The following is a 25,176-nucleotide window of genomic DNA, read 5'->3' as shown; positions in this document are numbered from 1 at the left end:
GGAAATAATACCGGGGGGGGGGGGGGGGCTAGAAATATAAAATTAAATAAATCTGCACTGGGCCAGCGTGTTGGAGGACGGCCTAAACCCTTATCATATGGGTTCCGTATCATATCATAATGGGTTGATATGGTGGTGGTGATATGTAAAATAATACTGCTATAAGAGATAGCAGTAAACCCCACGGTCTAGATGACTAATGACTAGCAATAAATAAGGACAGAATTCTTACAATAAATTATGAATTATATTGATTTTTATCACATTAGAGTAAGTCGTAAAAGTATGGCAAGCCTTGCCCTAGTTCCCATACCGCGACGCCTGTACCGAACTCGTTCGCTAGCTCTAGCCTCTTCTGTATGGAGAAAAGCGTGGGGAAGAATATCTTCTTTGCACCTTGTGATGTTCTGGAACAAGAATAATACATGGAGTAAGCTATTAAATTTATTTATTGACGTGACAACGTCTCATAATTCGATGGAGGCTGCACGCACGAAAAAACGTGACTCATGCGGCGTTACCTCGCTCTGAGGCGTTCCATTTATGGCTTGAAGTGCAAGCGACAGCGCGGAACGAGCGACAAAAAGTCACAATCTGCCACCGCGTTCGGCAGCTCTCGACATCTGTCTCTCTCCTACTTAAGTAAGTTTTCTTCAAGTATAAAGTGCAGTGAAAAGTGAATGTGGTGTCAATTGTTTATAGCAAAAAAAAATTGACATAATTGTACTTATGCGTAAAAATAAAGTAACTTGATCAATTCCATTGCGATTTCCATTTACCTCCTTCTCTATATCCATACAAAATATCTATCAAACAAATAAAATTCATCAGTATTTTCTTATAACGTTGTCACGTTCAACCATCGTCAGTAAAACGACTTTACAGATAAGCGACTTTTTTTTTTAGTTTGTCGGTCTGTATAGCTAGCTAGCATGGGCAGGAGACAATTTTATCCAAGAGAAAGCTTTATCAACTCTCAGAGCACTGGCGCACAAGTGGAAATAATATCCATATATGTGTTAGAAAAAAACTTTAGCAGGCTGACACGTTAATTATATCCCCTGTCAGGATATATATTCGGGGGATATATTTTTTGTCTCCTATGTGCTAGCCCTACTGGTGAGCGCTGTGGTGTTGTAAGTGGGAGGTCCCGAGTTCAATCCCGGTTGGGGTGATTTGGGAATTCATCATGTCTGGTCTAGTCTTGTAAAATGCTTCGGTAAATTATACTCTACTGACAAAGCCCGCATTCGATATCACTACATAGATTTTTTACAATTGAACTATTTCCAGTGATTAATGCGTTCAGACAAATAAACTCTTCAGCTTTTTTACTGTGTATATATAATATATATACATAGTACATATACGTACCTTAAATTATTTTCGTATTAATTTTAATAATAACTAGCTTAGCTGCCTCGTTGGTGGTGAGCCACGAGGCCCTGGGTTCAAATCCCGCGTAGGTATTATCAGGTCACGGAGTTGGAAAATTGGCTGGAAAATCCCCCGTTTTCGCAGAGCACGTTAAGCCGTCGGTCCAACTTATTTATAACTAAATTGTAATAAAAATCGTTAAAGCCCACAAACCCGCATTGGAGCAGCATGGTGGGTTGTTGCTCTAAAACCCTCTCTCTTATGAGAGGATGCCTGTTCTCTGCAGTGGGATGTGGCTGATGGTGATAATAAGCTAAAGTGACATCGACAATTACTTACTTGACTTCAATATAGTTTTCCGCAGTATTATTATTGTAGGACAAAGCTTGATTGGCTTTGGCATTCTTCAAGAGTTCAATATACTCTGTGCCAACAATCGGCCCTCCGCCATTGGCTGTATACGAATTACCATAGAAATTGAGACCTAATAATATTTTCGATCTCTTCGTCGGATTTTCTTCGTCGCCGATAAGTTTCTCGAGGCACAATTTCATCCAATACAAAGGTGCGTTGGGACCTGCAGAGGTTAAATTTACTTTTATAATATGTTAATCTATACTATACTAATATTATAAAGTTAAAGAGTTTGTCTTGTTTAACCCGCTAATCTCAGGAACTACTAGTTCGAATTGGTAAAAACTTTTTGTGTTGGATAGTACATTTATAAAGGAAAGCAACGACCAACAGAAGCGAATCTTATAGCATTGGCGACGATACGAATCTAAGCTTTAAAACGTTAGGTCATGACATTAGGTCCATATTTCTCAAGTGATTACCATGTTGGCAGCGGAATTTGCAAGAACCCAAGCTTTTGTACATTGGGATCATTTCACTCTTACTGCGAAGAAATTATCGCGTTGGGATTTAAAATTGGTCAATCTAAAGCTTAGAAACTAAAGCTTAGATAAATTAAGTTAATTTTACTGAAACTATCAAAGTATTGTTGTGTTACGCTGCAGCTAAAATGTAGTTTAAAGTGTTATCAAATTAAAACTTACCAGGTTTTTGTGGATTAGAAAAGTCATAAGTCATGACAGATACAGCATTGACGTAGGGGTGAATCTCATTGAAAGCCTGTATGAAGAACTCATCGCTGGGATATCCTCTGAAGGGAGGATACACTATTATGAGACTCAAATTATCTTCTGTCATCTGCAGACCTGTACAAAGGTTTTGTATGAATGAATCATGAATACAATAAACTATTAAGAAGGCTTTATAAAAAAATATTTTAAATTTATGTCAAGTAGGCTATTTAAAAAATAGTTCAAATATATGGCAGCTCAATTCTTATATTATTCTCTTATATTATTCTTATTCTAGTTGTAATTCTAGTAAATCATTGATTGAATGTATGTTCCATTCTTATATAATCTTTAAATGGAAAGTTATTGTTTCCACACTAGCCCTTTTGGTGCAGTCTCACAGAGTATTTTTTTAAATATTAATAATTGACAATCAAAGCAACTGATCATGTACCTGTTGAACTATATTAAAGAAATGTTGATAAACCACGAAAATCTTAGTTTAAAATCTCTACGAGTATCAATAGCGGTTAGCCACCTATAAGGAATATGCCACTTATATTAAACCCATATCCCTTATCACTTTCTACACAACATAGTATCTAAATACTTCATTGCTTGGCAGCATGTCTCTGTTTTTAGGGTAGTAACTAACCATGGCCAAAGACTTCTATCAGAAATTACAAATTTCATTTTACCTCTGCCAGGAATCGAACCCAGGAGCTACAACTAGTACCGCACATTGTGGTTGGTAGACCACAGTACTCACCACTGCGCCAGCGTGGTTATCAAGATAAAATCAATGTAACGAAAAAAATAGTAACTTACCAAACTGTTGTATGAACTTGACAGATTTATCAATGTACTTTCCAATTTGTGATAGTATTTCTAGGACGACACCATTAAAGTGCCACTGTTTGCATGCCTTTTTCACTTCATCTATAAGAGCCTTTTGCTCTGTAATTGATGTGGGTTCCATGAAAAATGATTGCAGATCTGAAGCTTCCCAATTTTCAAAAAGAAGTCTTGGCACAACTGTTACAGAAGAGTAAAATATTTAAACAGCTTCAGAATCACCATGACCAGGTTAAAATATAAAGGCTATCAAGCAAATAGATCAAATATTAGCTTTATAGTTTTATTATTGAAGTGATGAGTTGGAATACTAACTACAAACTATAACAATTATTAAACTATTTAGTGGAAACTCCAAATAAAATTACATTAAAGAAAATGATTAAAAATATTGTTCTTTAACATAGCTTTTTTTATTTTATGTTAATTGCTGTAGTCTACCTAAATTAATATAAATATGTGTTTTCTTTAACAGATCCAGATTTATGTCACAATTAATGTTTGGTAGTGCAATTGAGCATGTGTTTTAACTATGAATTTAATCTTTAGCACATTTGGTACTAAGTAGAAAGCTTACTGTTATTGTACTATAAATAGCTATAAGATACCTTTATAGCAAAAATAATTTACAAACTTTTTAAATCACCAACTGATTTTTGTTTCACAGTTTTCATCCATGCATGGTCTACATCATGTAAGCCAGATATGATGTACACATGTGGACTTTGGCGCTTTATCTGCAACCACACTGGAGAGATGTAGTCAAATTTTGGTGCCCATGTTTTCGCAGCATCATAACCTTTGCTGTTCCACTAAAAAATTTGCAAATATTTATATAATAAAATACATATACCAATGTTTTGCAAACAAATAATACATTATTGTGACCATCATTTCAAGCAATTGAACTCGAGTGCTAGGTCTTTTGTAAGGATTTCTGTACTTCACCACCAATCAACAAACACCAATCTCGTCCCACTTATGTTGACCTGCTTCTTGTTTGTATGTTGAAGATCTACCTAATATTTAGCATATAAATTTATTGCACAGTGAAAGAACTACTTTAAGTGTATAACTACTGTACAGCTAAACATAATATCAAGCCATTACAGTGGAAAAGTAGATTTATCAGTATTAAAAATCCTTCAAATATGTAAAATTAGTTTTTTTATGTTTGTCTAACGGGAAGCTTTGGGCGTGGCTACCTACCTACCGACAAAGTTGTACCGCCAAGCGACCTTAGCGTTCCGGTATTATCTTGCGTGGAAACCAATAAGAGGAGGGACTAAATACATCTGCTTTACCCCCTAACAGAGTAGCCTGTTACCATCTTAGACTGAATCATTACTTACGTACCACCAGAGATTGCAGTCAAATGCTAATTTGTCGTGGATTAAAAAAAGCAACTAAGCCGGCTTAGCATGTTTAATAAATTAACTATAGTAATTTAGTCATTATAAAAGTATAATGGACCAAAAATTATCATCCTACAAGTTTACAAGGAGTCCAATCCAAAGAGTCCTTCGAAAAAATATTTATACTACAAGAATTATTAAGAAATTACCGGAGTAACATAACCCAAAACAGTGTTTTTAAAGTTTCTAAGCGACGTCTCCTGGTGATAGGTGGCATGATATTTAAGAATATCCTTAGCATATGGGGTCTCTACGACCAGCTTCCGATCCAAAACATTGTTCTTTCTTGATCCCTCTTGAGGTTTTACACCTTTTTGAGACTTTTTATCAGTCGGTGGAGACAATGTCGCCAGGCAGACGTGCGATATAAATAACAGTTGTATTAAAGTAACAATACATTTCATCTTATTCACTAATATAGGTTTTTTTGATGTGAAGATATAAAAATTACGAGTTATTTGAGTAAAATAGTACTTGGAGAAAACCGGCTGCTAGTTTCAATAACATAAACCACAGATTACGGATACAGACAATAGTCTTTAATAGTCACAGATTATATATTACTTTAAAATTATAATAAATAAGAAAAGCCGCTGAGCGAAGCGTTGATTTTATAATAAAATTAAAGGGATAATGCAAAATTCCAAATATCACAAATATGAACACGGATCAAAACAAAGTAGGTAACTACGTCAAAGAGGATTGTAACACTACAGCACTATGGGTCTTTGTATTTGTATATTGCTTGGACGTAACTTAGTGAACGTTTGGAAAAATTGTATGTTCATTGTTCAGTCTTTTTTATAGGTATAATATTTGTCCGACGTACATACTTGCGCGGAACAAAAATGGAAAGAGGTGGCAGGGTTAGTGAGTAAAACCCTCATCAACCAACAATCTAGAAATATAACACGATAGATGTTGAGGCGGTTAAATAAAGAACTATCCGGCTCCTTCAAAGGTACACAATTTTGAGTTCCTACGCTAATCTGACTAGGTTCGTAGGTTTTTTTTTGCGACGTCAAATATAACTAAATATTCAAATCATTAAAATCTATAGATATCCAAGACAAATGAATCAATCTTCATTAGCTTATGCAGTTGAGCATTGATAAATTTCGACAAGGTTACTTGGAAGTAGTCAGCTGCAAACAATGATTGTTAAATGGTAAAAAGTTGATGTTAAGAAAGAGCAACTACTGAGATTCATGCCGGCTTCTTTTGGACAGAATCTAACTTCCAAACGGTTGGTGGTAAAATAACTACAATCAGCCAGACTAGACGTTTTAAGAGCGCTTATAAAGTAAGACAACTTAAAATAAATTTAATTTAAAAATGCTATAAGGTTCGCCTCTTTGGAACTGGGCTTTCATCATCCGTCCTTCGTTACTGAATATAAACTTACTGTAATTATTATATGTTGCGATTAACTTAGCGTCTGGTGTTAGATATTTTAGATAATCTTCTAACAGGTAAAAGACTTCAACGCGAACAAAGCTCTGCCTAGTTTTAAAATTGTCAATATATTTTTGATACTTACCAAACAGAAACAACGATAATTTTACCCGATGAACGTTATTTTGTGTCAGACCTTGTTTTATATCTAAGGCTTATGTACAGTAGGTACATATAAATTGTTAAGATATGCACCATAGGATTACCAAAGGTTCTCCACGGTCTTGTGCCTTTGTGGCCGCTTATGGGCCACGTGGTCTCCACTTGATGAGGGATCTTCTAATGTATCCAGTGCTGAATGTCCCGCACATTAAAACACCAATGTTGGTCTTCCGAACTATGATCTTCGCCCATAGCCACTTTGGCTATGCGAATTATTGCGATCTATCCTAATTTCTGATTGTAATACGTACTTATAGATATATACTTCGAGTATAACTCTCTCTACCGCCCGCTGAGTGATTCTGAGCTTTCATGTTAGAATAAAGTTACTATAATAAAAACTGGTTTAAAATTAAATATTTTATAAACAACTCATTAGTCATTATATTAGATAATAAACTTCTTGTTCTTTAGCTTTTACCGTTTCCTTTAGTTATGATCGTTAAAGAAAGCTAAGTTATTTACGACGGCGATTCAGTATTCGAGCGGAATCTGAGCTTGTAACATGGCTCGCCACCTTTCACGTCTTCAAATCGTATTTACATTAGCTATAATAGGTAACTCAATATTTGTTTTGGCAGCTAAAACATAGTTTTTTAATATGTTTTAGCGTGTGCCGATCGGCCGGGAGTTTTTAAACAAATCTGCCTAAAAATTTGGTTCAAAAAAATAATTATGGAACTTTTTATTTCAGTGAGAAAGTTTTATGCTACTAACGTACCTGTTTATAATAGTGTAGTGTAAATTAGTTTATTTTTTAATGTTTTTAGGGGCGCAAGGCAAACATGTCAACAAACGAAGTTTAGAAGAAATACAGTGCTATGAAAATGGACGCTTCTACCGGTGTGTAATGATTGTTTTCAGTGTACTTATATACAATTATAATGATAATGATATACAATTATAATATGATAATTATCGCTTATACATATATAAAAAAAAATATTAAAAACCAGTGATTGATTTATAATTGGGTTTCTTAAACAAATCACATGTTGAAACATTTTATAGACTTACAGAACGTAAGCGTAGCTTCGGTACTTTAGCTCGTACTTATCGTCAAACCTAAATAGAACTCTTTTTAGAATATTGAAAAATAGCAATCACCCGCTATATTGAATTTCCGTATTTTTACGTTGTCCGCAGACGTTATATTCCGATGAGTTAAACTTAGTGTGGATAAACGGATAAGTATGTTTTATCATTATTTTCAATAACTCGAAATCTCGAAGTCGTTTGAGCGGCTACATTCGATTTTTAATCTACTTATTACAAAAACAAGACATACTAGTGAAAATCCTAATGGCCTTCGATTAGAAAACTTGGCGAGCAGGCTTGACCATTTCAACCTATTAGTGTCCCACTGCTCCTTTCTCATGAAAGAGACGGATTTTTAAACCCTCCTAACGGCTTCAATTCGGGTTAGCACGGGTTTCAAGGATTATACTATCTATTTGGAGTTTTTTTTCTTTTATTTAAATTTCTTTCTTAAATTTACTCGGGCGTCGCGGTTGTTTGCTCAGTCGGATACTGGTGCAGACTGAAAATCAGCGCTGAGCATTGTTGCTAATGCACAGCATAAGGCTGAGTTTGCGGCCATTTGCCATATTGTTAATATTAATGGATGATTCTTTTAGTTATTAATCTTGTATTAGCAATAGTGTATGGCAATAAAGGATTTTTATTATTATTATTAAGTATTACTCATGACAACAAGTCGTGGACAGTGCCACTTTCATAATCTCGGGTTGACAGGTTTCGTTGGTAGGTTGGCAGTAAAAACTTACAATTTATCGAAACCAGAACCTGCCGATCCGCATTCAATCAAACTAACCACCAGACTACTAACAACTGCCTCGAGCAGTTCACTCAAATTGTAATATTATGTTGCTACTTACCACTGAGAACTCGTGCGTAACAAGACTGTGGTAAATAAAAAACGTGTGAGATTTCTATGAAGATGTCACAAAAAGTAGCGTAAATAAAAATAGGTACCTCTTTGAACCACAGACGGTTCCGATGTTTCTATTCTAAGCTCTTAATATTATAAAGAGATAAAGTTTGTCAATTTGGATGTTCGGCGTTTTTGTAATAACGATCCTTACATATATTATGAATGCGATAGTGTGTTTGTTTGACCTTCCTTTACGTCCAAACTAAGCAACATATCAACATGATTTTGACATAGAGGTAGTTTAAAGGACGGGGAGCAATATAGGGGCATTATATTTAGGACGGGGAATATCAAAATTTGAACATTATTAAACAAGTCGGTTTACAATAAGCTATCTGTATAGTTTTAAAAGCGGTAATAAATATGATTTCTTCACCGTATTACTAAACGGTTGTCATCGAAGCACTATCTACCAATTAAAATTTAAACGTTCGCTCGTCAACGTAACTCAAATCGGGTAGTTAGTAGACGGAATACCACAATACATATAACAACAATAAAACTATCATAGATTTACTATCCACATTTAATGAGTTCCGCTAAACGCAGTCACGCAAAAAATTAACGCACGAGTATAACAAACGGGGAGGACTTAATTTCCCCCATTCAGCTGTGAGCACAATGACCCCGCACTTTCGCCGCAACCTTGACAACGGCTACCGTGCCGTATTTCACATTATTATCATTTCCTGCTGCGTCTTGAGAAATCCACTTTCGCTGTTATTGAATCGGATACAATCAGGGGTGGCACTCTATTTGGACTATCGAAGTTTCAATTTTTCCTCAAGTAAAACAACCTAAATTTATGGTGGAAGGCTTGGACAACCCAAGACTAAAAAGCTAAGCAATGCAGCATTCCGGTCGGAAAAAAAAAACGTGTGTGTACACGCGATAGACGTTATACTTCTTTGGCGTAGCAGGATAAAAATCTTTTTAAAAATTTTATCTTTCGCTTTATTCAGCGTTTGTAGAAAAACTACAAAAAAGAAAAAAAACATTGTAAGATTTATTATAACGCATTATCATATATCTCATTATCGAAAAACCAGGTTTCATCATTAAAATTTGATATTTTAGTTTGTAAAATTGAATCAATTAAATTACCGGAATGAGCCCGCAATCTTTGACAATTCAAAGTGTACAGTGTTTGACCTTTGATTGAAAAACAGCTAGGTTCAGGTTTTTCGTGACGGTGTGCGCGCGCACCGTAATAATTTACCCTTATCATTTTTCCCTAACGCGCCAAAAGAAGTATAACTTCAAAATGCATATTTTATACCATGGATTCCTGTAAGGCCTTCTCCTCTAGAATGTAACGTACATTTTAACATTATAAATAAGTAAATAAATAAATAAATAAGAAATGGTAATAGCACGGTACTACGAAAACTTTCCCGTAAATACGTACGATAAATATGGACATGCATACCTCACCATTAGATTCAGAGACGTTGCGTAGATAGTAGATAAGGCGTATCGTAGTTTAAGAATCCAACATAACTTTTTTTTCATTACAACTTTTACACTTTGTTGTATTTATTTAATTTTCTGATTTTGACAACCCTGAAGTACATCAAGATCACGTTTGCGATAACAACTGCTTCAGTACCGGACATTACGAACATGCTAAGTATTCCAAATAACGGTTCCAAATAGCGTCAAGCTGGTTATTTTTAACTCACCTATATATCAGACTGGGTGATAGCACATAGAGTTGTCTAGCTAATTTATTTTTACCAATAATAATAACTAACGGTTACAGCTATATCAGTAGTTTCACTGTCACCACAAACTTTTTTGCAACATTAACTGTCTTAAGAAAGTTACCAGTTAGGTAATTACTTTTAGAACGGGATATTACCATGCCTTTATTTGTCTGCTCATCACATCAAAGATCCTCATCAGATCTTCAATACATTTTTAAGAGACAAACTTAAAGCGTAGTAGCTTTAAGTTTGTAAAATAAAATTATAAATGTATACCTATCATCAAAAATAACCATCAAAATAACCTCTTTTTTGCCTTTTATCGGAGGGAGTACCCCAAATCAAATCAAAAATCCCCGACGTCAAAAATATTCGTCAAATTTGTAAAACCTGCATATCAACATTCGTCTCGATCTGTAGAGTAGTAGCAACAAACTGACAGAGGAAAGTAAATTTTGCCAGACTTGAAGCAGAAACGCTTCGCTCGTCAAATATTCTACTATTATCGAAAATCAACATTTAAGAGGCAAAAGCGATAGGGAATATAACTTTAAATGAGGATTCTATAATTTATCTTATCAAGACAAAGAATACAGGTATCTAAAAACAGATGGAGGCTATTTTTAGCCCGGAAAGTCGCATTAGTTTGCTTGCTACGCTTATAAACTTACATTTGGAATGTCACATTACCAAGATTAGTTCTTGGTAATTCGACATTCGAATCACTTAGTGGGACATGGAGAGAACCCTGTTCGGGATATATCTGATTTACAAATCAGGTACCGATACCGATGAAGTTCAGCGAATCGTAAAGTTGAAGTTGCAATGGGCAAGCTTAGAGTAGCGGTTGTTCGGTGGAGTCATGAGGTTCTGGATTGGCGACACAACAGGCAGACTAGGTGGACATTAGGTAATTAGGTATACAAAATTAAACTTAACATTCGGAGCCGCTAAATATATCCGGCACAAGATCATAGACTGGAAATCCTTCCTAATGAGTATATCTACCTGATGCCTGACATAGATTCTTTGTAGACCTTTCCACACTCTACGGTGTACTTGTGACCGATGCTGGATTTTTTTTGATGCCCGTTGTCCACATAGAGGATTCTCTACCAACCCTTCGTTTTCCGGTGCTAGTTTGCTGATTAAGTACCAGCATAATAGATTATAATTTTTCCTAGAAATCCGGACCGCGCAGACGACGCAATGTGGACCAGCGACGAATGCTCCCGATACTACCTTTGCTTGGATGGAGATGTGTTTGATTTCCAATGCACCAAGGGGCTGCTGTTCGACGTCAATCGGCAACTGTGTGACATGCCACAAAATGTGCATAATTGTGAATTGACAACAGGTAGGCCTCTTTTTTTTTACTACCTACCAAGCAAAAAAAAATCTTTGTTCCCAAAATCCAAGATTCGACTGAAATTCAAAAGAACACAGATATTATGCATGAATCTTACTTGCTGAACTATTAAAAAGGCTAAAGGTTTTCGATAACAATATATACCAATAACCTCCCTAAGACAAATCCCAGGACCATATAATGAATTTCAATACAAGACCCTATTAAAACCGAATTCCAAATAATGTTGAAGGATGCATAAGTACGAGTATATTTAATTAGGAATCATCATGTAAAAATATTAAATCAAAAGCATATTAATTTTTCCATACAAAGGAGTTCAAAACATTCTAAGTGTTTATTTATAACATTATTAGTTTATTTATTAGAGATAAAAGACCAACACGCGCATAGTACTTACGCTACGCGACGCGTACCTTATAAAGTGACACGAGCCATATTATGATTTTAATTTTGCATGTGATGTTAGGGCTGTTTTTGTTTTCTTACAGTATAAACAACGGCAGTGGTTTACTCAAAAAGCAGTAGGTTTTCGGTTTCACAGATAAGTCTCAGAGACAGTACACGATGTTCCTCTAAAGCCTGTGAAGTATTATTTCGGTTTTCATTTACACGTTGTATACACAAACTCTTTTGCACGCCTCACAAGCGGAGCGTGAGGTGATGCTCTACTCTCGACATGTCAAAAAACCCAGTCATTCAAAACTTAAATGCTGTTTTTTTTTATTTTATTAGTATACACTTACATGATAATATGAGTGCACTAACATCAAGTTAAATAATCTGTCTAGCACATATGATATAAATTTTATAAGCAATTATTCTTGTTCACTATAGTAAATAATAATAAAACTAATCATTCTTGGACGTCCGTGTGTCTGTGTTTACGGATCCGTGTATTGTCAGAGAAATTGGACAATTGAAATTATCTTACCGGATGTTTTTTTTTTTTATTATATAAAGTTATACACTGTGCTGATTCCTAGTTAATATTAGCGTTCTAAGTACTGTCTTTTAATTATAATTTATCAAAAACGATTTTTTCTATATGCAAGAGTATGTGGAAAATCAAGATTCGCGCATGCGCTATGTAAATTTCGTCTCATAAAATCGCGTGAGACATAAAGATATTAATTTTATTTGTTATTTCATTTAAAAAAACTTGAGTTTTTGTTTTAGGATATTTTTTTTCTTCTCTACTTTGTCTAAGCGTATCGCTTTCTTATAGAAGTAGGTTAACAATTGTCAAAGGGGTAAGATTTGCATACGTCCTAGCCTTTGTAGGTCACCTTAAATGATGACAACATTGGAATTTGGAATTAATTAATGGTTGTATGTTCTAGAGACAGTGATACCGAAGCCCCAGCTAGAAAGTGCTCACTGTGCCAATGAAACACATCTGGGATGCGCAGATGATGTTTGCATTCCAGCGGAATACTTCTGCGATGGCGCCATGGATTGTGAAGATGCCTCAGATGAGGTAAAACTTAATATATACATAAGCATAAAAAAATTCTAAAGAGCGAAAGGTAATTTAACAAAAGGATAAGCTATTTTTTATACGCATATGGATAATGACTTTTCTATCAGTATCCATAACAGCGAAAATCAAAAGATTTACTTACCTCATCGACATTGCGTCTCCGAATATTAATTATTATTAGGTGTAAGTGATAATAGGACCGAACGCTTTAACAATTTGATCCAAGGCAAAAAGCGACGAAAAAGACTATTTAAGCTCCTCTAAAGTCAGTCAACTGCCGGTTACCAACTTAGGTCAATGTTTCTTCATCTGCGCAATGAACTGGTTAATGAAATGCGATATCCCAAATAGGCCTACACCACCGTCATTCGCAAAACTCTCTTTCAATAATATACTTGTTACCACTTTTCTCACCGAGCGTTTTGGACACATTCCACCTTAATAAATAAACATCAGGAAACGGTTCCATCATTCAAAGAGGGGAATCAATATATGCTCTAGATTTTTCAGTATCTTACATAAACATACAGAATTTTTAACGTATGAATGCAACAGTTACCGCATCACATTAAAGTCATCGTATCTTGCAATTTAACCAAGCCTCACTTATAATAAATCGTCGAATGTCTTATTTACTTTCACCGCCTGCGAAATTTTCATATTTCCAAGCAAATTGTTACTTAGTTACAGTAATTTTAACGCCACATTGCCTTAACTAGGAAACAGGAAGAGATTTTCGACAGCTGTGTTTGTTTAAATTACAATAACAGTAGACAAGTGAATCTACCGATTTCATTAAGCTTCGAAAAATTTCGTACGCCGCTACGCTCACGCATAAGTAGGAACGATAATAGCAAAATATGTAAATTCTATTGTCTACGCAACAACATTGAACTACTGAATCGGTTAGGTGGTAGGTAGGTGGATACCTAAAAAGCCTAAAGGATAGTATAAGAATGATTATATATTCCAAAAACACAATCTCCTTGTCTGTATATCTGAAAGAATCTGTAGAAATATCAGTCTTCGTTCATCGCCACATGGAGTATTTTAAAACTTTCTTAAACGTAAGCCTTTTTAAAATAAGGAATAAAATTCGGCTGTGCAACAATAAATATAAATTAAAACAAAACGCAAAATCCCCCTTTGCTATGTGCGTTATAATCTACATTAAATTAGATGCAGGTCTAAAAAAACAACCTACGCGTTTTTAAGAAAAATCTGACGGAAGAGTATCGGACTTCGTATTAAATAGAATATTATTATTTGAAATTACTATGATACCAATTACCATTGACATTACCTGTATAATTTAATAATTACTTTTCAATGCTTGCTCAACAAGATTTTGCAGACACGTATAATGAATGATTGTTCTTGTAGTGAACTTTAAATTTCGCATGCTCAATAGTAGAATATGCAGGAATGTTATTATAATAAGACTATGAAAGCTCATGTTCATCGAATAGATTTCATTTCATTATATATAGACATATTGTCATCAGGGTTGGTGCGATGTCAAGACCGACCCCAATGCTGCTGCGCCGTGCGACCCTGGACTATGTCTATTACCGGAATGCTTTTGCACGAAAAATGGCAATCAAACACCTAACAACCTTGTGGCAAGCCAGGTAATAAATATTTGTTTCGAATTGTCTATCACATAATTTTATTACCGATAAAGATCATAATTTTAGTAATTTTCATCAATGAAATTGCAGTCTTATCACCAGTAACAACCCATTATCTGCCTACTACAAGGCACGGGTCTCCTCACAGGATGAGAACTGTTTAGGCGGTAGCCCACGCTGGCCAAGTGCTGATTGGTAAACTTCACACGCCTTTGAGAACGTTATCAAAACTCTAAGGCTAGCATTCATTACGATGTTTTCCTTCACCGTGTGATCCCTCAAGTAATATTTTAATAGGTTAAATTAAAACCGAACATAACTCTGAAAATTTTGAGATGCGTGTTAGGGAGCGAACTCGGTCCAACGAAAGAGAAACCGAGGCCTTACCCACTATGCTATCACCGCTTTTTTACATTTTACCAAATACATTTAGTTGTTTAGAGAAGCTTTATGTATTCCTGTTTCATAAAGATGAACGTGAGAAACAAAAGAATTATAAACAATAGTCGTCAACGTCATATCCAAAAGTAGCTTAGCTTCTTGAATAATCAACTAAGTATGTACTCTGAAATAGCATATATTTTCAGACACCTCAAATGATCACCCTTACATTCGACGGCGCAGTAAACCATGAAAACTGGGACATTTACACGCGACACCTCTTCACGGCAGAACGCAAGAACCCCAACGGATGTCCTATTAAAGCCACATTCTTCGTCTCTCACCCGTACACTAATTATCGGCACGTGCAGAAACTGTGGAACGATGGTCACGAGATAGCTGTACATTCGATAACGTATGAACATATAGTAACTATACAAAAACCTTTGATTGTAGTAGGTATTTCGTGAGAAAAAGCTTAACTTGTTCCTTTCATTATTTTTAAATAGAAAAAAGCTATGTAATCTGTTCAATTTAAATTTATCTTCTTATCTTCTTTACACGCTTACATCTTTTACAATGCGCAACGAATTTTACAGTTTTTACCAATAGACTGATAGAGGAAGATCCGTATGAAACATACAAATTATAGAAGAGAAGAGCAGATAAATTAAAAGATTTGTATTACGATGTCGTAACAAATATAAATTTGTGTGCTTACATTGCTAAACCTTGCGAGACAGATTAAATTGATGTACTACGGAGCTGTATTATTAATCACTCAAAACTGAACCCACATTACTGTCTTTTTGAGGCCAGGGTGGGGTGAAGTGGAAAAAAAATTACGGGAATAGAGTTTTTAATAATATATTTTTATTTCCAATAGACACCGTGGGCCTGAAGAATGGTGGTCCAAAAACGCCACAGTTGAAGACTGGTTCGACGAAATGGTAGGTCAAGCGAACATAATTAACCGTTTTGGCCGAGTTTGGATGGAAGACTTCAGGTATTTCATTTCTTCTTTTTGTTTTATGTGCGAAAATCAAATAAAAGGCTGACCCTTTGGGGCCCTGTGTTTGTTTTTAATAATCTGGCTCGAAGGACCAAACTATTTTTGCATTTGCAGAGGAATGCGTGTCCCGTATTTATCAGTAGGCTGGAATAGACAGTTCCTTATGATGCAGGAGTTTGGATTCGTATACGATGCTACAGTAGTCGCACCTGTAGCTGATCCTCCATACTGGCCTTACACGATGGATTATAAAATGCCTCATACTTGCAATGGTAAGAATTGAATTTACTAATTTTAACAAAAAATTTATAAACGATACTAAGGAATACTATCGTTTATACATTTTTTAAAGTTAAATTGATAGTAAGGTTTACTATCGTTTTACTTCCTTACTAATATTATAAATTTATATTATAAATGCGAAAGTGTGTTAGTTTGTTTGTCCTTTCAGCACGCTCGAACTAAGCAACCAAACAGAAAGACGGCGAGTATATATATATATATATATATACATAGGCTATTTTTTATCCCGGGAAAACCATTTTCCAAAAACAACTAAATGTCTTCGAAACTACCGCAGCGAGGCATATTGCATTATATGCTAGCAGCATTGCCCCTTTGAATGGCCAAGGTAGTCAATGAAAGGATCACCGTAGGTAGACTGGTTAACTCTTTTTAACAATTTTTTAATAAGAGTATGAGCCCCGGTCCCCTCGACCCGAAGTCTATTCGAAAAAGGCAACAAATTAGTCATGAGGTGCATACATTTTACAAAATTAAATGAAGAACGAAGTAATTCACGATAAAAAGGTCAAGTTGTTTCATTAAACTTCAATGTCAGTTTTTTTATTATTATTATTATTCCACCACAAGTTAGCCCTTAACTGCAATATCACCCTGTGGTAAGGAATGTCTAAAATGGTAGCGGACTAACCTGGGTAGGAACCTATTTATTTGAATATAGTAGCCCCTACACGACACTATAGGTTGCCTCTACGCGTCATCGCGCTGGAACACTAAATCGCTTAGCGGCACGACTTTGTCGGAATGGTGGTAACTAGCCACGGCCAAAGTCTCCCACGAGACCAGACCAGAGAAAATTCAGAAATTATAAATTCCCAAATTGCCTCTGCTGGGAATCCAACCCGGCACCTCCTACTCTAATACATCGCTCACCGTTACGTCAGGGAGATCGTCAGTTTCCAACATAATTAAAGGTTATTTACTTTATTACGTGTTTAACGATCTCGTTAAATTCTGGTCTAGTGCTACAATAATATAAAAGATTTATTTAACCGAAACCGCGTTGACAAGCAGTTTTCACGCATGTAACTGTTACATAACTTTCCATTGATTACATACGGATAAGTGACTTAGAAAAAGAATAATATTCAGTAACGCTTCTGTTATTTCTTGTTAACTGATTACATTACATTGACCTAGGTAGATACATTATAGATTGATGTGTGCTTGCGGTTTTGCCTCTATACTTTGTATTTGTTTTTCATAAGATCTTTACGTAGATAACTAGCTAACCTAACATCTTGATACTGCACAAGAAAAACTCAATTCTTAACATATACAAAACAGACTAGGAAAAATAATTTCAAAAAATATTAAGAAAATTAAATTAATCGTTCGGTGTACAGAAGCATCTTACCTATATCGAGTGTGAGCGACGCGGTGCGGTAGCAATGTCAATTGAATAAAATATAGCGGACGCTTCGTCCAGAAGAAAAAAAATCACATAGGCACCTATTAAATTTGATTGGCTGTTTCCAATTTCTAATTGTAGACTATTAGTATTACTGTCATAATATTGCACGCCTCATAAGCGAAGCGTTGAGGTGGATATTACTGTCAGTTTACGCACACAGAGTGATTCTCCAACTTAAAATGTCACGTTTTTATTCTTTATTGCTTTTATAAATGAATACAAATAGACTAATGTTGATAAAAAACACTATTTTTAACACTCATGATATTTTTAAATTTCTTTTTATTATTTAAACTAAAAAAAAATTTTTGAAATAGTTCTGTCTTGGACATCCGTGTGTCTGTAATGTATGAGCGAATCTCGCATCTTGTGGTCAAGATAACGAGCAAAATACTTCACTTATCGAGTTGGGTTTTTTTTTATAGGCTTCAGTTTTTTGAGGAATAGATGCCTATTACTTTTCACGGTATAATTAGATGTAGTTTAATTATTATTTACAAATAATCTCAATTTTATTGTAATTAATGAGATTATGAGGCGTGCACTTTTGGATTTTCAAACTATTTAGTAGTAGTAGTAGAGCTTTTGTAACAGTGCTCGTATGGGAACCTTTTTTTTTTTAATTATATAGACAAGTGCTTGACTGCAATCACACCTGATGGTAAGTGATGATGCAGCCTAAGATGAAGCGCGCTTGCCTAGAAGATTCCTATTCACTCTTGATTTGAAGGTACCCAGATTATAGGTATCGGGGAAGACGGAAAATGGGAGGGCATTCCAGGCCTTTGCGGTGCGGATCAGAAAGGAAGAAGCAAAACGCTTCGTACGTGTTGATGATATTTCACGTACGGGGTACCTACGTACGGGGGAATACTTACCATGCTTATTTCTGCCGCTTTGCAGCATTGTAGCGATTCTTTTTTTAAGTCTAAAGGCCGTGTTTGTCGGTTTATTTAGGCATGAAGCTTAACGCCTACGCCTCAGGTGACAAAGTCAGGCTCGTTGCCCTGGTTATAGGCGATGGTTTCCCACTTACCATTTCCGTCAATTATTAATACTATAAAAAAATCTATGTAGGTATATAAAAAGGTTGGTACAAACATTTCCTCCCCTACTGATAAAATTTGAATGCTTCACACAGACAAACTTAAAATTACACATCATATTGTTAAACAAGATGAACGTACTATGATAGACATCAAATGGGTCGTGTGAACAGTTATGTAAAATGATAAATAATTTATGATTCTCGTTAGAAAAGATTCCACGTTACAAGCACAATACAAACACTGATAGCCGATTATGGTTTATTAATAAAAGATTACGGAACTGATTAATTCATACATTAATCATAAACAAGTAGGTACCTAAGTATGTGAGTAGCCGAAATTTTAAGAAAGTTAAAACATCACATTTACTTCAAATTACCATCAAATTTAGTACCTACGTGCGAATCTCGTATTCGCAACAGGTTGTGTTGTCGTCGTAATCCACATACGCGTTTTGTATCTGCCTTCCTGGCGCGGTGGTCTTATTATAAATGGGAGGTGAAGCGTTCGATCCCCGACTGCAGCAATCTGACAATTTATAATTTTTGAATTCTTTCGTGTCTGGTACAGTGGAGAAGAAGAAGAAGAAACACTTTATTGCACGTATAACATACAGTAAAAGAAACTGTAAGGAGTATACAGTAAGTAAGCAATCTCTTACAGGCAACCTTTGTAGATAGGACTTACAGCAAGAGAACGGGATAGTGCCAAGAGTGTTGATAGATATACATAAATACCAAAATGTAAAGATACAAATACATATATAATTTAAATATGGAAACGTGGACCAAAGTGATAGCGTTCGGCTACGATCCCGCATATAAACCGATTAGAGGTATCCGATACCGATTAGGCCAGTGCTGACGATGGCATTTACAGACGACAGTTACGACGGCAACTTCTCTGAGCATGTCAGCAACTCTTGCTGGTTTTTAACGGAATTTCAATGAGAGAGATAGATTCATACCTTCTTTCACCCGACTTATGAAGATAATGAGGCACATACCAAGTTACATTATAACTATAAAAACGTTAATGTAACCAGTAGGGCTGGCATACGAGCCACGAGAGTGTTATCTTTACTCATTATCTCGTCTATCCCTATTGAAAAACTACGAGCAAGGAGTGGAGATAATAATCTAATCTAATAATCTCGTGGCACGCATGCTTGACCGAAGGAAAGGAGGTGAAGGAAAACGTCATAACTAAACCTGGGAGTTACCTATAATATTTTCGAAGTCGAGTGAAGTCTACCAATCTGCATATGGCCAGCTTAGTCTGATTATTATGAAAATTAAGTTTAGTTTTCTTTACTCAGCGAAAAGCAGGATAATCTGTATGGTGTAATTTATAATTTTTATACTCCACAAACAAATCTTCGGCAATGCACCCTGTACACACGTTTCGCTCTGAAACCGAAGCATCTTCAAGATATGTTGACTTTACAATGAATAATTGTTGAGTACCAATCCCATCTCATTCTGGCAGGAGATCCAGTCCTGCAATTGGCCGGAAATGGGTTGATGATGTCCCAAAGAAATCCTGTCCCATAATCACTTTCACGTTACAGGAAACAACCAATTCTGCCCAACAAGAAGCTACGCTGGTCTCTGGGAAATGGTGATCAATCCCTTAATAGATGGTGACCACACCTGCGCTACATTAGAGTACTGCCCATCGAACCTTAGCGGAGACGATGTATACAACATACTAATAAACAATTTCAAGCGACATTATTTGAAGAATAGAGCACCGTTTGGGATACACCTTAATGCTACGTGGTTGAAAAATAACGACTATTTGAAAGCCTTTAAGGTTCGTTTTATTTCAATTCCAATATTAAATATAAGATTTTTTTTTTAAATCTAAGAAGAAGGAGAAGAAAAAGTCTTTATTGCACATACAAATATAAAACAAGGTTAACAAAAAATAAAATAAAAACGATAATATACATATGCACAAAGGCGGTATTATCGCTTGAAGCGATCTCCTCCAGACAACCTTTGATTGAAGAAACATATTAGAGAAAACGGGATAGTGCAATACTTAAATTGTGCTAATTATAAACATAACCTACTAATACTACATATATATAGTAAAAAGTTTCATTCATCTACTAAGATTTCTCATATACCTAAAAGCTCATGAGCATGAATTCTTACTAAAAACTTCCTTCACGCTCTAAACAGCCCATCAACTTGTTTGGCATAGAGTTAGTTGTAAGGACGTAGTACTCTACGTCCAAAGCATAAGCGGGTAATAGCATAGTCTATTTTTAGCACTAAAATCCATTCATTTTTTTTTTAAACGGTTTTATTTATTTTATTGTAATTAGATACATACATGTACAGACTACGTTCAACGCGGGTTGCAGCGAGAAATGATGATATATTCAATTGTATAGTGATTCATTTTTCTTATTTTCATGTTTGACGGCCGATTGGCGCAGTTTGCAGCGAACCTGCTTTCTGAACCCAAGGCCGTGGGTTCGATTCCCACTACTGGAAAATGTTTGTGTGATGAGCATGAATGTTTTTCAGTGTCTGGCTGTTTATATGTATTTTCTAAGTATTTATGTATATAATTCATAAAAATATTCATCAGGCATCTTAGTACCCATAACACAAGCAACGCTTACTTTGGGGCTAGATGTCGATGTGTGTATTATCGTAGTATATTTATTTATTTATTTATGTTACAGAAATTCACTGACGAGCTATTAAAGCTACCGGACGTTTATTTTGTAACTTACCGCGAAGTCATCGACTGGATCAAGCGACCAACTCCCGTCCTGCAGCTCAAGAAGTTTCAACCGTGGCAATGTAACAAACGCCAATTCGCAGAATCCGAGGTTGCTTGCGGCAAACCAAACACTTGTAAACTACCCTCCAAAGTTTTAGAGCATGACAAATACATGATCACATGCATGGACTGCCCGAAGAGTTATCCATGGATAAGAAACGAATTTGGATTCGAATAGCTATTTTTACTTTTTTAATTGCTCATAGACAAAGATAAAACTTCATAGACAAATGTTACAGTTACCAATATTTTATAAGTTTTGTAAATGTTTTAATTTTAAGCATATGTTGGGAATTGGGTTCCATTTGCAAATAACATAGGCATGAATTGTGGAAACCTTACCTAACTAACTAAACTGGTAGGTTTATGGTAGTTAAATGAAACAAATTCAAGCCACTAATCGGTTTACATGCGAGATTGTATCGGAACGCAAAATTTCTAGGCGGATCATCATAGGGCCAACTAGTTAACTAGCCACGATTAAATCCTCCCACCTGACAGAAACTAAATAAAAAGTGAAACTTCTTAAATTCCTAATTCTGCTTTTTTACAATATGCGAATTTTATGTTTAATAGTCAAAAATAAATAATTGTTGTATGAACGAAATCTATACAACATTCTGGCAAATGAAGAAGAGCAGGAAAGAAGTGTATATTTTGCTAATTTTCGCTCCACTCCCGTGGCGTCACAGTTGTAACTTGCAAGATACATGTTTTTCTCTTTCTTTATGTAAGCTCTCTTTCTGTTTATATCTTTCTTCCCTCTCATGTAACGTAATACAGTTAAATGTGAAGCGCCTTTAAAAGACTCTTAATAATTCTCGTCGAATATTATCGATTCACTGTGTAAGAAGTTTAACTTACAAAAATATATACATGCAAATGGAGCCAGAATTTATTAGATTAAGATTTTAATTTATTCTCTGCTATTATAAGTGTGTTGTTGACAATAAATAATTATTCTAATGTGTGATGTTTGAATATTTGTTGAATGCTTGTTTGGTTGGTTGTTTTTTGTATCGTAATTTATTCATTGGAATAAACTGATATAAATAATTTTTATTTTATTATTGAGTTATAGTTATTTAATAGATTATGGAACCTACAGCCATAACTAACCGCAGTAGCTGCAAAATTAGGCATCCTGGCAATATTGATCGAATAATATAAAATCCTACTAGTATTGCAAATACGAAAATATATATGTACCAATATTTGTAACTCCTTCCTGCTGCAGTGAATGAACCCATTTGGTAATTTGCTGAGTTAGCTTATACCCTGAAATTAGCACCAATCGTAGGCTAAATTTTATTACACAATATTCAACATTCTTGGAATTCCAGAAATACCTATTGAATTCATGGCCTTATAACCAAATGGAATACATAAGGCAGAAAGTAATATTTTATAAATTACCACCGGAATTGACATATTCAATCACTATTGTAAAAAGGAAATGATCAAAAATAAAAAATGCAGTGTACCTTAACGTTTACTTATCTTCTATCTTAAATACTAACATGTAAAAAAATAAAAAGTCACAGCTATCCCTCCTGGGTTATGAAAGGGTTTGGAATTGCCTCCATTCCCTCCATAGGGCAAATCAGTACAACAGATGTCCCTCTGCAAACAACGAGACCTAGTGCTCTTGTATCTTCTAGTAGTTTATATGGGTCATCTGGATCTGAAATTGATGATAAAACAAATTTGTTACAAATTGATTGCTACGCAAGTAAATGTAGGGGTAAAGTAGCAATTGAGTCAATGTTTTCTATCATCTAAGTTTAGTGGTAGAGTCACTACAAACAGACAGACCAAAGTGCTTAGATTTAGCCCTACTTGAAATAAATTAATTTAGGTTTTTTTTCCTTTATATAAAAAACTCCTTCATCAACATTCAGAAGTAACTTCCAGGAATGATTTCAACTATAATATTGCCTTTAATCCTGAACAAAAATATCTTTTGTGGACACAAATAATGTTACACATAAATTAATGAAAGAAATAATATTACTCTATGCTTTCTATGGAAAAGTTGTAGCTAATAAAGGCCCGTGGAAAAGTCAGCAATGGGATTTCTGCCACAGTAAATTCAAAAATTGATAAAAATATGGTTATGGTGGGATACAGCTCTTTTGATACGACTTCACAAACCTCTGAGATATTCCGTCGTGTTGTCCAGCACCAAATTTAAAAGAGGATCATAGCCTTTCAGTATACCGGCCGCTTCACGACCGCCGGCGAATTTAACGCGTATACTCTTTTCCAGATATTTACTTAGATCTAGAATTGATTCTTTTCTGCGTTTCTCTTTATTATCACCTTGAGATCCCTGTAAGATGAATTTTTATTATTGATGTGTGAAGAAATAGGATTAAATTGAATTTGAAATTTATACTTAGAACTTACTTTATGCTTGTCGTCTTTAGATGCCATTTTTTTATTTGACTAGACTATTATTGAATTTGTTAAATGCAAGATTCTAAAAGAATCCAATTCTGATACTCAAATGCGAAAATCTTTATTTGAATGTTGACGTTTTTAGGTTATAACTATGCTTTCAAACATAAGACTAAGTACAAACCGCAAACGTCAAATTTTGTTTATGTTGTACAGACGACCAACCACCGAACTATAAAATTAGATAAACAGGTTGACGAAGTTGAACGATATTTTTCAGGTTCAGCTTGTTAATGCTGGATATAATAACTTTCTAATCGTGAAATAATTCCGTTGTTCCAAAGTTTATTAAAAAACAAAGTAATCTTTTTCTTTTTTTATTAATATGTAATGGCTGAAAAGAAGCAGAACCCGGATCAAGCAGTTGTTCTTCTTCTTCTTCTTCTTTTGATTTATGGCTTTTCGTAGTGCCAAAGCAGTGCCGTAGCAGTTGTTTCAATTATGGAGGGTAGAGGTAAGGAGAGTCATCTGTGTATATGAAAAAGTGTCGTCAAAATGTATTAAATTAGGATGGCGCCACATTTGCATCAGGGTAACTCTTAAAAGAAGCGCCAAATATAAATATTGTTAGAGTAGGCTTGAAAAATAAACAAGGAAGTATGGAGATACAAGGAAGTAAGTTTATATTTACCACAATATTTTGTACAACGTAAGTTGTTGAAATTCTCAATAATTAACTACTTTAGTCGATAATGACATTAAATTTTTTAACTCGGCATACTTCAATTCATCTACGATTGCTACATTCATACCATACCCTGTGCATCCACCAGCGCCATTGTGGAGGATTTTTGAACTGTTATTTAGCGCAACAACTGGACACTTTTTCAACTTTTCTCCCATATAAGATGACTCTCCTTACCTCTACCCTCCATAGTTTCAATTCTTCTTCTTCTTCTTTTGATTTATGGCTTTTCGTAGTGCCAAAACAGCACAATGTACTTTGCCAGTGTCAAGTAGCTTGGAAAAGGCACGAACTAGAGTGGTCAGTAAAGAAAAAGAAATGTCTATTTCATAACTTCGACCTGCAATAGTAGTTGTTAGTGAAATGAACTAAGTACGCATGAATTTAACAAACATTTGAAGATAAAATAGAATTCAAATTTTATATCCAAAATATAAAAATCATAGTTTTAATTTGTTAATTTTAATAAATTTGCATAGATATTTAACATACCGACTATACACTGACATTAACACACACTCGACATTTAAGGGACGAGGAATTTTAGAAGGAAGTATATCATACAGATTAAAGGGCAA

The 25,176-nt window shown here is 35.0% G+C and overlaps 3 protein-coding genes across 4 annotated transcripts; 1 reads left to right on the top strand and 2 right to left on the bottom strand.

The window, feature by feature from the left end:
* Nucleotides 1-37: 37 nt before the first annotated feature.
* LOC120631199 (chitinase domain-containing protein 1) lies at nt 38-5,228 on the bottom strand. The gene is made up of 6 exons (XM_039900678.1): nt 4,882-5,228; nt 3,952-4,129; nt 3,291-3,497; nt 2,436-2,597; nt 1,717-1,954; nt 38-407 (listed from the first exon to the last, which is right to left on the bottom strand). The coding sequence occupies exons 1-6, from the start codon at nt 5,134-5,136 to the stop codon at nt 266-268; spliced, it is 1,182 nt and encodes a 393-aa protein (XP_039756612.1). The 5' UTR covers nt 5,137-5,228; the 3' UTR covers nt 38-265.
* Nucleotides 5,229-5,635: 407 nt separating this feature from the next.
* On the top strand, nt 5,636-22,463 carry LOC120630998 (chitin deacetylase 1). 2 transcript variants are annotated; one of them, XM_039900383.1, is made up of 10 exons: nt 5,636-5,693; nt 7,120-7,192; nt 11,194-11,366; nt 12,722-12,858; nt 14,367-14,492; nt 15,080-15,288; nt 15,760-15,879; nt 16,000-16,157; nt 20,222-20,466; nt 21,353-22,463. In XM_039900383.1, the coding sequence occupies exons 1-10, from the start codon at nt 5,651-5,653 to the stop codon at nt 21,629-21,631; spliced, it is 1,563 nt and encodes a 520-aa protein (XP_039756317.1). In that variant the 5' UTR covers nt 5,636-5,650; the 3' UTR covers nt 21,632-22,463. The 2 variants fall into 2 exon arrangements, with proteins under 2 accessions (XP_039756317.1, XP_039756318.1); XM_039900384.1 differs by lacking the exon at nt 5,636-5,693 and adding an exon at nt 6,864-6,906.
* Nucleotides 22,464-22,932: 469 nt separating this feature from the next.
* Nucleotides 22,933-24,016, bottom strand: LOC120631038 (U6 snRNA-associated Sm-like protein LSm7). The gene is made up of 3 exons (XM_039900434.1): nt 23,863-24,016; nt 23,608-23,785; nt 22,933-23,137 (listed from the first exon to the last, which is right to left on the bottom strand). Exons 1-3 carry the CDS (start codon nt 23,887-23,889, stop codon nt 22,998-23,000), a joined length of 345 nt encoding a protein of 114 aa, XP_039756368.1. The 5' UTR covers nt 23,890-24,016; the 3' UTR covers nt 22,933-22,997.
* Nucleotides 24,017-25,176: the final 1,160 nt, after the last annotated feature.

The sequence above is a fragment of the Pararge aegeria genome, chromosome 17 (assembly GCF_905163445.1).
Source record: "Pararge aegeria chromosome 17, ilParAegt1.1, whole genome shotgun sequence".
NCBI classification, from domain to species: domain Eukaryota; kingdom Metazoa; phylum Arthropoda; class Insecta; order Lepidoptera; family Nymphalidae; genus Pararge; species Pararge aegeria.
The sequence above is the reverse complement of the archived record's forward strand: the minus strand, read 5'-3'. Positions and strand labels throughout refer to the sequence as shown.

Excerpts from the sequence above, each read along its gene's own strand:
- LOC120631038 (XM_039900434.1), bottom strand. The coding sequence starts at position 23,889 with ATGGCATCTAAAGACGACAAGCATAAA. Across the intron at positions 23,786-23,862 it reads CTAAAGACGACAAGCATAAA|GGATCTCAAGGTGATAATAA; the intron begins GTAAGTTCTAAG and ends TTCATCTTACAG. Across the intron at positions 23,138-23,607 it reads CACGACGGAATATCTCAGAG|ATCCAGATGACCCATATAAA; the intron begins GTTTGTGAAGTC and ends CATCAATTTCAG.
- LOC120630998 (XM_039900383.1), top strand. The coding sequence starts at position 5,651 with ATGTTGAGGCGGTTAAATAAAGAACTATCCGGCTCCTTCAAAG. Across the intron at positions 12,859-14,366 it reads GTGAAGATGCCTCAGATGAG|GGTTGGTGCGATGTCAAGAC; the intron begins GTAAAACTTAAT and ends TATTGTCATCAG. Across the intron at positions 15,289-15,759 it reads ATAGCTGTACATTCGATAAC|ACACCGTGGGCCTGAAGAAT; the intron begins GTATGAACATAT and ends TATTTCCAATAG.
- LOC120631199 (XM_039900678.1), bottom strand. The coding sequence starts at position 5,136 with ATGAAATGTATTGTTACTTTAATACAACTGTTATTTATATCGCACGTC. Across the intron at positions 3,498-3,951 it reads ATCAGTTGGTGATTTAAAAA|TTGTGCCAAGACTTCTTTTT; the intron begins GTTTGTAAATTA and ends CTTCTGTAACAG. Across the intron at positions 2,598-3,290 it reads CAAGTTCATACAACAGTTTG|GTCTGCAGATGACAGAAGAT; the intron begins GTAAGTTACTAT and ends ACCTTTGTACAG.